This window comes from Aythya marila (assembly GCF_965140915.1).
Source record: "Aythya marila genome assembly, chromosome: 2".
NCBI lineage: Eukaryota > Metazoa > Chordata > Aves > Anseriformes > Anatidae > Aythya > Aythya marila.
In genome coordinates this window covers 127,196,983-127,211,303 of record NC_139043.1, presented here as the reverse complement: position 1 = coordinate 127,211,303, position 14,321 = coordinate 127,196,983, and the positions used below count along the sequence as shown (strand labels likewise).

Sequence of the window (14,321 nt, the reverse complement as noted above, 5' to 3'; positions counted from 1 at the left end):
GGTGGGAACTGCTGCAGTGATGGGAAAGTATCGCAATGTATTGTTGGATTACTGTGTGTGTTTTTTTTTTTTTTTTTCTTTTTCCAGTAGAGACAGTACATTAAAGTAGCTTTGTGGGCAGTGAATTGTTTGAGCCAAGCCTGGCTAATAACACTCTCTCCTTGGCAAGCAGTCTCACAAGGTATGGTTGGCATGGTTTGGGTGGTCACGAGGTTTGTCCCAGCCATGTACTGGTAGTCTTAGCAGCCTGATTTGATGATCCAACAAAAGTGGTCTGACTCTACATGTAGAGCTGTAGTACTTTCAGCTCTTAATTTTAATTGTGTGAGGAGCTAAAACTATGCATGCCTTCTCTTTATGTCATTTTTAGGACTTCTACTCTGGATTCTCTATGTAATGGTTCTAAGAAAATGTTTTAAAACACAAAGCTAATAGTATTAAGTGTTTGCTTGAGTTTTCATACTGAAAAGGAAATAGCCTTTTCAAATTGTTGCTTGTGCTACAGCCCATCAGAGAACTCCATCGTCCATCGGGAGCAGTTGATGCCATTGCCAACCAAAAGCTCTTCTGTTGGTGGTACTGAGCAAGAGGGGCACAGACCTGTCAGCTGGGGTATAGATTAAGTTCCTTCTGTCCACATCACGTCATTTTTTTATCTCCATTCCTGGAATACGCTCAGATTTTGTCATGACTTCAACCATTCTGGTTGACAGCACTAAACCCACCCAGTAAGTACCTTTCGGTTGGAAAGGCCTGCTCACGCAGGTCCAGTTGAAAGATCACACGAATGAGGTAGATGGGGAAAATGATGTATGGCTCCATTTCAGAATGGCCCAAGAAAATGGGTTTGTAGATGAAAAATTCCTTGAGGAAGCTGCTTCTAGGAAGAGTTTGGAGGCACTACTATGGAGGATAAGGTTATCTGACTCTGTATGATACCCGTTAATAATTTTGCTTCTCAATGTGTTCTTCTAATGACAGAATCTCTACTTTTCCCTTTTTGCCCAGGTATTTTAAACTATCTCTAATTTCCTCAGTGTAGAGAAAGATGAAATGATTTAATTTTCTGTGGATCTTTCCACAGTTATTAAAAAAAAAAAAAAAAAAAAAGCCTATTTTGTTACTTCTTTTCCCAGCTAGAGTTCATGTTTGTATATTGCATTTAATGAGAATTCATCGGTGTTTCTCTGTTGACCAATAAGTGACAGAAGACTCGTGAGTGGTTATTAGAGAATGCCTAAGCCAAGCAAGTAGATTGGGAAGATGGTTCTGCTTATACCATCGCATGGCAGGTGTTACTGGTCCATTTCAAGGTGGTCTTCACATAGTGGGTGCAGCTCTACTGCCCTGAATACACCCACTTCTTACTGTTCTTAAAGAAGATTCTGAGTGCATCACAGCGTTAGGATGATCTTTGTTATTTCTAATATCTTGATCATGTCAGGTAATACCTTGTTTCCTGCTGTTCCTTACAGCTTTTTCCTCCTTCCAGTATTTCTGAAAGCTGCCTGCAGCAGTCTGTGCTCACTCCTGACATCACCATACACAGCCGGTCAGTGGCTTGCTGCCTCACCTCAGCTCCTTGCCTGGACCCACAGGGTCCTTCCCAGATATTCTTTGTGTGTTTTCCTATTCACAAATGTGTGAAACACTTAAAAAAAATAAATCTGAATATACCTTTTACAAAACTGTCCATCTCCAGCTAATATCTCGAATATTTGTTACTTTTAGCAGAAAGGGAATCAAATACAGGGTTTGCACGATGACAGCTGGATGGCATTCTGCAGAGAAGCCAGCCTTGTGAGTAATTTTGCCCCATGCTTCACACTCTTCCTTGCGAGTTCTTGAAAATTGAACTGACAGCGTATTTTTAAGGTGCAGCTCCCCAGCAAGATTTTCATGTTGTCTCTGAATAGGCTTTTATGAACTTTGAAAGCCATTTGAATGAATAATGCAAGTGGTAGCATGCAAAGAAATGTTCCTGACGGAATCTGAAAATGTCCCTTTTGCAGGAGCACCATGACCTCTTTTTCATCAAAAAGTCTGTTCTGTGTTAGTCTGTATTGTTTATTCATAACATAGGCAGCTGAGATTGTTCTTCACACATTCAGATTAAAGGGACACTAACAAGTAATGGAAACTTTTAACAGTGTTGTCTGACGTACCTTTAAATGTGGATCCTGTTCCCTGGTATTTAAATGCAGGTATATATTCAAGATTTACACACTCAGGGATGCTCCAAGATGACCTGTGTGCCCTGAAAACAGTAAGGTTTATAATCTGTTGTTAGAGTGGTGCTTTTCCCCTGCAAGATCCCGTTTTACCTGCTTCTAACTTTGTCAGACTTTGAGCATGCTGTTGATACTGTCCGATATTCATTGCTAAAATCTTTGATTCCTTCTTCTCTGAGTGCCTTGCAGTTGCCTGGGCGATCTGCATGTGCTGCATTTTACAGACCAGCTTTTGTGTTGGACTGGACCTTTGACAGAGGACAGTTGTTATGGGTAGGGGCATTATGCAGGTACCTACAGCCACAAGGAGAGCTGGGGAAAGGCATGGGACTGGGGAGGTTGAGGGGAGAGACTGGTACTTTCCAGCAATCCTTTGGCAAGGAGCAGTCCTCAGCGTGTGGCCGTAGTTGATAGATAAATGGTAACCATGTGCTAACTCCATCCAGTTCTTCCACAGCAATTGTTACCATCCCACGATTCTCCAAAATCCTCACCCAAATTCTCCAAAGCTGTATCCCTAAAACTGCACCTCCTCCAGACCCCACTCTTTCCTCCCAGTGTGTTATCTTCCCTTCCTAGAGACCCCAAAGCCATTTGTATCTGACCTTCCCCCTTCTTTAGCTCCTTACTCATCTCTTGCTTGGATTCACGTGCAGCTGGAAATTCAGCTATCTCTGTCAGCTGTTCAGCAGCTCCATTTTCTGTCTGTCTGGATATGCCAGCACTCCCTGCCATTGTAACCTCCCCACCCATCTCCTGCGTCCAGCCTCTCCCAGTAAAAGAATAAATCTAGATTATGGCTATGATGGGGTTTGAAGACAAAGAAAGGACATGGAAGTACTTACTATCAGCCCAGATGGGAGCATCAGAGCAGACTTAAAAGACGTGCCTGCAAAAACCTGCTGACAGTACGTGAATCATCCTGTCTTGCTGATGCTTTTCCTGCGTGACAGCTTCTCCAAGCTGTACAAGGCTCGAGGGTTGAGCACCAAGGTTCAGCAAGCTTTTAAATGCATTGTCATTGTTCCCATGCAGTAATGACACACTCAGACAGTAAGCGGGGGAAACGGTGGGGTCTGAATTTTCATAAAAGCTGTGTCTGGATTATCAAAGCCTGCTATTTTTAATCCCCTGCGAGAGACCTGTCAGGATTGCTGGTGCAAGGGGACTGGCATTGGCTGAGTGAGAGATTTGAGAAATTGCAGGGAAAAAAAAAAAAGAGGATTGAATTTAGTTGGTAGTGGTGAAAGAAAAGGCTGTGATTGGGTAAGAAACCAAGAGGAGAGTGAGATTCGCTGGATAAATGGGCTGGGACTAGGAACGTGATGGACAGAAGAGTATCTGCTAGCGCAGGCTTCACATCAGTACTTTTTTTTTTATTCTTTCATCTTCTGAGCAGTTTGCCAGGCTTCTGGTGCCCATAAGCATGAAGGGCTATGCTTTTTGAACTGTTTTGTAGTATAACTAGGTAAATCTATTAGAAGTCGGAGTATATCATAATCTTTATTTTTTAGCATTTTGTACCTAATGAAGCAATATTTTTATCAAAGTAGTTCATTGCCTAGTTTAAACAGGAGAAAAAATAAAACAATCTGGGTTAAGGACTTGGATTTCTTTTGTTCACTTCCCTTGGAGTGACATTTGCTCTCAAGTTAAAGGATAAGTTTTACAGTGTAGACTGACAAAGTAACTGGCATAAATTACTGGTTGTGATGCCATATCCATATCTGATAGACATTCTGAGAAATGACAGGAGCCACGTTTTGCAGGTTTCATTTGTCAAAGCGTACCTCACTGTGCCATAGAGAAAAGGTTATAGCATTCATCTTTGGTGTGATATGAAGTGCATTTGAAAATAGAGATTAGTATTTGGATTCTTGCTCTAAAAATGGAATCATCCGGCCCCAAAAATTTTAGTTAATGCAAACTCATTTTTGCAGTCTGTAACAAAAAATACCAAGGAAAAAAATTGTCAGTTCTTGTAAACATTGTGTGCTTTGGTTCTTGTCTGAATCAAAGGCATGCATGTTACGTTTTGGAAGTTTGTCACCATTCTGAGTGAATATTTGGCATTTTTTACTGGTTTTGCTATTTTAAAAACATTGATGATTGGTATCATTGCAATAGCAGTTCACTGCGGTTTGCTCAGGGCTTTTCCGTGATAATCACAAAATAATTTTTGTCGGGCTTTGCATTTACCTTCTTTTAGCTGTCAGTGCTTGGAAATTTTCTTGTCCATTCACCTATGTCTGTGCCGTTTCCATTTGGTTACCAGGTGCCTCAATAGCCAGTGGAAACCCAGGGAAGGGCGACAAGGTCCCTGAACTTTGAGTCCCACAGGGTGAAGATATTCAGGGCTTGACCAACGCGCCATGGTTTTGGGCAGCTCCGTGAGCATAAATGGAGATAACACTTCACCACTAATGATAAGTGGTACCCCCAAATTCTGCTATTTTTGCCAGTCTGTTTGGTAATTATCTATACTAATTGCTAGTAATTTCAAGACCCTGCAGTGACTGTAGTGTGCTTGTGAATGTTTCTGCAAGCTCTACCTTGCAGAGGTAGAGCTGGTGGCCAGGAATACTGGCAGGTGCTCCAGAATGTTTTTCACACCTCAGGATCTAGCTATTATCCCCAAACTTTTTTTTCTGGTGTTCACTTCAAGTTTTTGCTTGGCAGTGACCAGAACAAAATGGGGTTTGCCTGTGAACTTCCTCAGGTACATAAAGCACTTGTTGATTTGACAGTGCTTGCTTCAGGCTCTACTTACATGCTGTTGTTCAAAACCACAAGGTGACAGTGACTTGTCTGAGCTGATGGTTTCATACAGGTTTACAGTATTGTAGTAAATGTTGCCAAGAACATGAGATCCTTTTATCTAGCAGAGTGTATATGTGTATATACATCAGCATATAGCTTTTTCCCTTGTAAAAGGATGGTTTTGACACGTTTATCCTGACACATGAAGCAAAAATATTCTGGTAAAATACTAATCAGGTGTCACAAAAAAGTAAACGTTCAGTAGAAATGAGGGCATGCTTTCTCGCTTAGTTCAAGGAAAATTGAAAACAAAGACTGGGAAAAAAAAAACAAACACATGAAGTGGCAGTGGGCTGGTGAATCACAGGAAGAAAGGTTGTATTTTCAGACGGAATATCTGCAGCAACCTCAGAACATTTTTGTGAAATGTTTATTTGAAGAAAACAGGGATGCTTTGAAAATCCTATGTTGAGAGTCCATCCTTCTTTTGAATGACTGGCTGTTGTGATGATGAATCACATGTGAATGGAATTTAAGCCAAAGGAGACCCTCAGGTTATCTCTCTGGACTTCACTGCATCACAAGATGTTACATTTCAGCAGGTTGCCCTGAACCGATGTAAAGCATTTGTTTTGGCATCTCGTTGTCTGAAGCCATCAGGGGCTGAATAGCTTCCTTGTTTTGTGTGGTTTTTTTGCTTGTTTTTATTTTTGTTTTCCCCATGTATTTATTATTCCCCATGTATCAATATTATTGATAAAGTAGTGATTCTAGTTTGCATTTGTTTGACCTCAGTTTCCTGCAGTTATATGTATTTTTCCCAGATAGATTTAAGCATGTTTTAATACCAGTATTTTCCTTCAGTAAATGAAATCTTCAATCTTTCTAATAACTTAACAGGTCAAGATCTCTAAGTGGTTATTTAGTTTTCTACGCATTCTTTGTCCTGTCTTTAGTAGCCCTTAAGGAAAGGTAGGCAGCAAGATACTATACATTGGTATTGTACCATCTCGTGCTCTGCTCAGGGCAGAGCTCATACTACCTCTCTACATTCACTTTCTGCAACCTTGTGCATACATATGAAGCTAATTTGGGACCTTTTTGCCCCAACAAGCCACTGTACCAAGCTGTAAATTGCTCTGTAAAACTGTGCTGCCTTTGCCTTGCAAGCAGTTTGGTAATTTTTGTTTCATTCATATTTCTGAACAAGAATTTTGTTTTGCAGTGAGGAGGGTGGTGGTCGCTTTTCTCAGGTGGCAAGTGATAGGTTGCAAGAAAATGGCCTCAAGTTGCACCAGGGAGGTTTAAATTGGATATCAGGAAAAAAAAAAAATCACAGAAAGGGTGGTTTTTGCATTGGAACATGCTGCCCGAGGGAGTGGTGGAGTGCCCATCCCTGGAGGAGTTTAAGAGATGTGGCATTGAGAGACGTGGTCGTGGTTTAGTGGTGGGCTTGGTAGTGTTAGGTGGTAGTTGGACTTGATGAACTTGAAGGTCACAGAAACAAAACCTCTTGACTAATAGATCTGAAAACACATTTTGAAGTTCTGATAGTATGAAAATGAAAGATTTTAAAGCTTCTTATAGCATTCTTTGGGAGCGCTGTGGTTCAACTCTAGCTCTGTCTTGGAGTGTTTTATATTAATATATTTTGTGTAGAAGATAATTTAGAGATTCCTTTGATTTCCGTTTTGGAAAGCCATCATTAGAATGTGTTGGGAGATGTTAAAAAAAAAAAAAAAAAGATGCAAAATGCAAAAATGTAAAATAATCAAATTAAATTTCTTTTAATCATGCCCTTAGCATAGGAATGCAAAACCAGGTTTTATAGCTGCCTTCCTGTTCCCTTCAGAGGGGCAGGCTTACAAGGGGTCGGATGGATGGTGTGGAGGAACGAACGGTGGGTGAGGATGGTTGTAGCATGCCCTGGATTTATCTTTGAATTTCACCACTTACTGTTCCAAAAAAAAACCAACACAGTGAAAATGGAAAAACAGTAATGAAATAGAAGGAATATAAGCTAACATACTCCTTTTGTCTTTCAAAACTGCAGCCCTGTATTTTTATGATATGAAATAGAGGATATGTGTGAGTGAATTTTTAAAATGAGTGAGAAATACTAGGCAAGACCTGGTGAGGCTCAAAAATTTCTGCAATTTTATTCTTTTTGAAGCACTGTCCCCAAAAATGAAAGGTTTATTACTTTGAACTTTAAAATAATAACTTGTGTAGTTTTAATAGAAAAAGGACTGCTTGCTAATTTGTGATCACATGCAGCATTAAACATTGGATAGTTTGACAAAACGCTTTAATGTTTGCACCTGTAATTTAGAGTTTGAATAAAATTCTTCATGCCATTTAGTAATGAGGATGCTTCCTTGACATGTGAAATTGCACACCTGCAAAGCTAGTGTCCCATTTTCATGGTAGCAAATGGTATAATTAGGATCAAAAAACATTTTTAGTTATAGCCTCCTCATTTTTACATGCTCATTGCTTTCTAAGTTAACTCCTTTGGTAAACCTTTTGCTGGAGCCTGAAATGACTTATAATTTAAAAAATGAACATTTTCCCCCCAGCCTTCTTGAAAGTTAGCAAGAGCTGAAATATGTCATTCCATATTCTCCCTTTCCAATCTCATTATGTAAAAATGCATCGTCTTATTTCTTGTTGTTGTTGTTTATACATATGTTTTAAGGGGACATATTAAAATGGCTTACTTTGTAAAAAATACAAGTTGAAAATCTTGACTGTAGAGTTTTGTGGGTTTGGTGATGTTTCATTTAATTTATTAAGATTTTACGAGATGTAAAGCTCCAGTGCAGAAGTGAAAGGATTAGGGTAAAGACCAGATGGCAATAAAAGGGATGTAGTCAGTCAGAAGAAAGCTTCCATGTTGCTTAGGTTTGGAAGTGTACACTGTATTTATTGTATGTTCAGGAGGAAAAAAAAAAAAAAAAGCAAAGATAAAAGGCCCTACATTTAATGGAATTTTAATGGAACTTTATTTTTTTTATTTGCTTTTAAAGTTTCTTTAAGTAGTGTTCACAAAGCTGTACTGTATGTTTTCTCTGTGCTCCTACGTACTGTAATACGTTGGTGATGTGTGGCTGTATAGACTTGTGGTTCAAAGAAGAAAACAGATTTTTGTTTTGCGTCTTCTCAAATTCTCCACAACAGTCCAAATGATGCAAAGAGCACTGAAACAATTATTTGGGTTGCCTCCAACTTAGCTGTAAGCCATCTTGTGGAAATGGACACTTGAGAAGAGGTGTGCCATTGTCCCCTGCAGTTTGCCCACTTGAGGACAGATGGAGAGAAGCCTGTGAGTAATTGTTCATATGACAGAAAGCTTTTTGTAGCCCATTGATCCTTGGCTTAAATTCAGTCGAAAGTTTCTGGCAGGTGCTCCAGTGGGTGCCCACATCTCTACTGACCCTGTATGGGGTCATGGCTTGGCAGCAGCAGTGCTGGGTTTCCACCTCCAAGGCTGGGTCCCTCCAACCACAACTGGCATTCCCAGAGTTAGAAATTATAGCTCTTGTTAGGAAATGATGAATTAGTGAAAAGAAAAAATTGGCTGCAAGGTCCCAGTGTCTGTTTATATTTTCAAGGATGTCTGTGCAATAAAATTGGGCTACTGCTCCTAGGTGGTTAGGATGTTGATAAAGCATAATTGATAGCAAGGGGATTCAGAGACCACCTGTGCTCTGGGATATTGCCAGTTAGGAGGAAGGAGAGAGGAGAAATGCTTTCTCACGAGGATGTGTGTTATGTGTAGAAATGTTGTAGAATATCGAGTTTGAATGAAATATCTATCCCAGGTGCCTTACCTCCATGAATTCAATTCTGCTACTCCCTTCTGCTGACTGTTTTATAAATAAGGTCTGTAGAAGTGGAGAAAGATTTGACTCTACCTGTAAAATATTTTTAAAAGTTAAAAATATTTTTTTAAGTTTTTAGAATATTTCTACGCCTTGTCAACCAAACTATTTTTGTTTGCTTCAAAGTGAGTTTAGTGCTCTTACCTGCCAGTAGGAAGTGGTAGAAGAAATGTGTGTGCACCCTTGACAAACACCATGCTTGGGGGTTGGGGGAAGGTTAATGGTTCCTGCTGATGGTCATGAGATAGGATGATGTTGAATACCAGCATTGTTATTTAAAAATAAAGCAAGTCCTTTTGCAAAATGCAGTAGATACTTTCTTTCCTTTCCCACTAGTGTTCTGTGTCTCCTAAGACATTCTGAAAATAATAAAATGCCTGCTTTGTTTCTGGGTCCTGCTTAAAGCTCTGCTTTAAACATAGGATAATTTTGTCTGTTTTAAGGATAAATACCTTTGTGGATAGAACATGATTACTATGCGTAGAGCAACCTATCATTTCATATTGCTCTAAATGTGGTGGATAGACCACCACTGCAAGTTGTATTCGTGTTTCTACTTTTCCTACATCTTCCACTTCTCGTTTATTCTAAAGTGTTTTAGCTCTAGGGAACATCTGTCACAAAACCAAATGTTTATATTCACACAAATTGGCAGTTGTGTCAGCTCCTTAAAGTGATGTTCTTCAGGATCTCTGTAAGCAGATGTGCTGTGACTGGAAAACTTTCTTTAGTAATTGAGTTACGCATGATTAAAGTTATCTGGAATCATTTTGAGTTACTGAAGCAACATTTAAGATTGTGGTGCTTCCTACAAAAATACCATTCCTTGGATTTTGCATTACAAATATATGCTAATGTCTGGAAACTTGAGCAAAGTCCCCAGCAAACTACACAGTCCCCTGCAAACTTCAAGAAAGTCTTCATAATGCTCAAATGGGGGGAGTCATGCCTGAGATCAATAATTTATTATTAAATTATTTCTAATATATAAAATTCTAAATTATATCTAATTTATTAATTGTGAGAAGAACAGGTTTTGCAGATTTCTCTCATTGGCTTCCTTCATTCTGACTAGCACTTTTAGATGTTTGATAAGAAAAAAATAGTTTCATCTATTCACATGGGCAACACTTACCCTTATAGTCAAGCAGCCAGACCCCAAAAGGAGCTGTTGTGTGATGAAAGTAATATTTTGTATTTCAGTTGCAAATAACTCAGTATCTTCCCCATTCTACATATTCACATATAGACAGGACATCTAATTCCATTTAAACCTCGTTGAGTTCAATATTGCATAGAAGAGTGTTGGACTCTGAAGAGAGATTTCACAGCAGCATTCTGCTTTACATCATTGGAGAGCTGTTTTTCCTGTAGAAGGTGGGGAGGAAGAAGGAGAGAGGCAACTGGTCTTTAATGCTTGTCACAAGCCCACTAGTTCTAGTATTAAATTTTATTAGGTTGAAAACATTTCATTTTTTCAAAATAGCACAGAACGTTGTAGGTTACGGCTCTAAATTCGGTGTTACTCAGGCATTATAGCAGTCTTTATTTTTCAATGATTTTTTCTCTTCTGCAGCTCTCCTCTGTATACAGTTTCCTTCATTTCTGGTCTATTTTCTTACACTGTTTTCAATATTTTCTTGTCACCTGCTTTACCATTTATTCCCTCCCTCGTATTTTCCTAAACCTCCTTTTTGTATTGTTACAAGCTGTCTGCTCCCTCTCTTTTCTGTTTCCATAGCCCATTTCTCCCTCTCAGATTTTCTTCTCTGCTTTTTCTTTTGACTTCTCTCAAAAAAAATAAAATATATATTATATATTATATATATATATTTATATATATATATTTATATATATATATATTAATTGGTCTTCTCTCATGCCCCATCCATTCCTTACACTCATAAATAAAGGCAGAAAAGTCTGGTAATCTATGTCAAAGACAAAGATATGTCAAAGATCATGCTAAGGCAACCCAGCTAGCCAGCAGCTATCAAAGAAGGTAAAGTTTGGATTCACACTAGAGAATTTTCTGTATATTTCTCCCATTTGCCCAAATGGCTAAAAGTCACTAGCCAGTAGGTATCATTTAAGGTTCTTCAGCATTGGCTGCTGGAAGCAGTGAGTAGCTTTCCTCTTCATTCACCTTATGTCAAAACATCCTGACTTCTTTGGGGAACTTTCTCTTTTAAGTAATACTAACAAATCCCAACAGATGCCTTCCATATTTAATGTCTTGCACATTGTCTTTTAATTTTGTTTTGCCTTTGTATTATTATTCTTAAAAGTCACGTGTCAGCTTTCATGAATTATTATCATCAGTTGTGTAACTGTGCTCTTTTGAAATGCAAACACAGAAAAGGAGCAGAACCAATTGTTTCCAGCTATTGGGCTAACAACCCCCATAAGCTTTTCTCTGGTTTTAGTACCTGTGACATACTCTTCGCTGCAGCATTTTTCTTCATATTTTGGGCAGATAAATGTTTTCAATTTCATGTTTTTAAGAAAGTGTTTGGGATTTCCACTGTGTTGATTCATGAAGACCATCACAGGATTAATCGGGACTGGGTTTCAGAAACTCTCTCTCGCTCACTGAAGTATCCTGTGTAGCTACTTGCTTAGAGTTATCAAATGATCTTCCTTTGCTGTTTATAACATAACTGAGTATTTTACATAGGATTAAGCAAAATAATGTAAGATAGAATAGTCAGAAAATGAAAAAAAAAACACCAAAAAACATAGTCAATCTAGCATCTTGGTCCCTCGGTTTGTCCAGCCCAGAGCAGAGCAGGCTGAGGGGAGGCCTCATGGCGGCCTGCAGCTCCCTCACAAGGGGAGCGGAGGGGCAGGCGCTGAGCTCTGCTCTCTGGGGACAGCAACAGGACCTGAGGGGACGGCATGGAGCTGGGACAGGGGAGGGTCAGGCTGGGGGTTAGGGAACGGTTCTGCACCCAGAGGGTGGTCGGGCACTGGGACAGGCTCCCCAGGGAGGTGGTCACAGCACCGAGCCTGCTGGAGTTCAAGGAGTGTTTGGACAACACTCTCAGACATAGAGTCTGATTTTGGGGTTGTCCTGTGTAGAGCCAGGAGTTGGACTTGATGATCCTTGTGGGTCCCTTCCAACTCAAGATATTCTATGATTCTACATGTATGACGTAAAGGGCAAAAGAAATTAAAAAAGAGTAGAACAATAAAACCCAAAGCTGTAGGAAGAATGTTTCGTTACAAGTGTTGTACAGCAATTCTGGGGTTTCTTTTTAATAATACATGGTAAAAAACTTGCAGATACTACCTCACTTTGGAGGAGGTCATAAGACAAAAAAAGTTATCTTGCCTGAGGCCCGGAGTTGGGAATATAAAACAGTCAGCTGGCGTTATGCTTCTTTGATAATAGCAGTGTCACCAGTGATCTAATAATGGCTTGTCCTTCTCTTTAATGACGTGTTGCCAAGCAGATAATCATGTGTATGATGCCAGATGATACAGTAAAACATCCTTATGGAAGACACAAACAGTTTCCTATACAATAACTACCTTTCACTGGGATCTGGTGTTATCTGCTCTTCCTTGGATGGGATTACATCAACAAAGATTGGCTCTGCAGTACTACAGAGTGTGTCCCAGCAGATTCTTGCACAGGGTTATTAACATATATCAATTCAGTTTCTCAATCTTCTGAGTGTGTAAAGCTTTTCTGTCTAGTACTTGTCTGTCTAGTACTTTCCTTTTGTTGGAAGCTGTTTCAATGGCAAGTAACGTTTGAAGAATACCATATGCATGACAGTAAATGGTTTTAAAAAGATGTAAAACTAAACACTAATGTTTTGGGGAAACTCAGAATTTAGTATGTTTTTGTATCCAAAGTTCAGTCTTTTAGTGCTGATGTGTTATATTTCAGTCTTAAGTTCCATTACAACACGTTTTTTATGGGGCTGCTACTTCAGTCTGCAGACAGGAGAACAGCCATAGAAGATTAGAAGATGCAAGACTGTTGCTTAACAAAACTTACCTTTTTCTCCTTCTCCCCTTTTCTTCACAGCAAATACCAGAAAGGAACTCGAGTACGCCTGAAACTGCTGGACCTTGAGCTCACATCTAGGTTCTTGGGCGCAACAACTGATACAACTTTGCTGGAAGCTGATGCTGTCCTTTTAGGGCTTCTGGAAAGCAAGCAAACAAAGCAAAAGGAGTAAATTTCATATAAATAAATACATTTTGTGCTCTAGGACAAATTAAACAAATGAAATGTTCCCTCAGGAAGGAAATGAAAAGTTTTTTTTTTCTGGTTGGTTATGTAAATAGTGAGATCAATAAAAGACAATAAGCACATCATATTTGCTTCTTACCTTTTTTTTTTTTTTTTTATTCACCCATCTTTCTAGCCGTTTGCCTTTGTAATTAAATGTGGAAGGTTAACTAAGCTTCTCCAGGTAATAATAGTTGAGTGTTTCCAAATTCTGGCTTAAAGAATTCCGGAGTTAGTCTTCCCATCCCCAAGGCATGTTGATCTAAGGCAGTTTACTTCCATGGAGGAAGTCCAAAGCTTTTTGTTGCAGTGTTCCTTCCAGTACAATGCTTCATGCAGAAAGGCAATAAGGGTTTCTCATTTCCAAGTTACAGTGCAGACCGTTTAATGGAGATATTGGTCTAGAATCTCTGTTCTAATACATCATGCTTTTATCTCCATCTGCATTAAGTAATAGAGATTTTTCATTCCTTTAATTTGAGCTCCTATTTCCAATGCACGTTAGTAAATTTTCTCTGGTTATTAATTTAATTAAAAAAAAAAAGGCTACGACCTGTTTCAATGTAGTAGGGCAAGTGCAGGCCTTAGACTTCTGTAAATATAATTAAGGTAAATATATTTGAATGTACAAGCAAAGAACCATGCTATGGTGTATTTGATATCTGAGAGCATTTTTAGTTTCTGGTGTATGCAAGTCTGAATTCTGCACAGTCATTTGTGATCTATATATAGTGTTTCGTAGATGTGTTGAGGGAAGGTTTGCTATTTATCCCACCGAATGACAAAAAAAAACTGTTTAACTGTAATATATTTTGCCAAAAGGTAGGAATAAAATGAGAATTATTAAGGTGGCACACCTTGTTTGACTGCAGCATAAGTCTAGTGATAATGCCTTTCTAGCTGTATCTAAGAATTTTGCAAAATGCACACTGGCTTTACCATGTATTACTCAAATACACAGACACTTCATCTTTCTGCTGGAGCTTGCCACATGAACAGATGGAGGCACTAAAGGATGGTGTAGCTCCTTCTGTGTCTCATGGCTGGGTATGTTGGTGTTTCAGTCACATGTGGGAAGAGGGGAGAACAGGTCCCTAAACCCCTTTCCTTGTCTGGATCTGAGGGATATTTGGATGAGATGGCATCAGAAAGCAGGAACCATGAGCCATTCTGTTAAATTGTAGCTGGCTTGTGGGTCAG

General features: G+C 39.2%; 1 protein-coding gene across 2 annotated transcripts in view; it reads left to right on the top strand.

The window, feature by feature from the left end:
* The window catches only part of LOC309875067 (tumor protein D52), a 114,054-nt gene extending 100,847 nt beyond the window's left edge, over nucleotides 1-13,207 (top strand). For both annotated transcript variants that reach the window (XM_082754068.1, XM_082754066.1), the window contains one exon: nucleotides 12,915-13,207. In XM_082754068.1, the coding sequence (XP_082610194.1) occupies nucleotides 12,915-13,068 (154 nt within the window). In that variant the 3' untranslated portion in view covers nucleotides 13,069-13,207. The remainder of the gene's footprint in view (nucleotides 1-12,914) is intronic.
* Nucleotides 13,208-14,321: the final 1,114 nt, after the last annotated feature.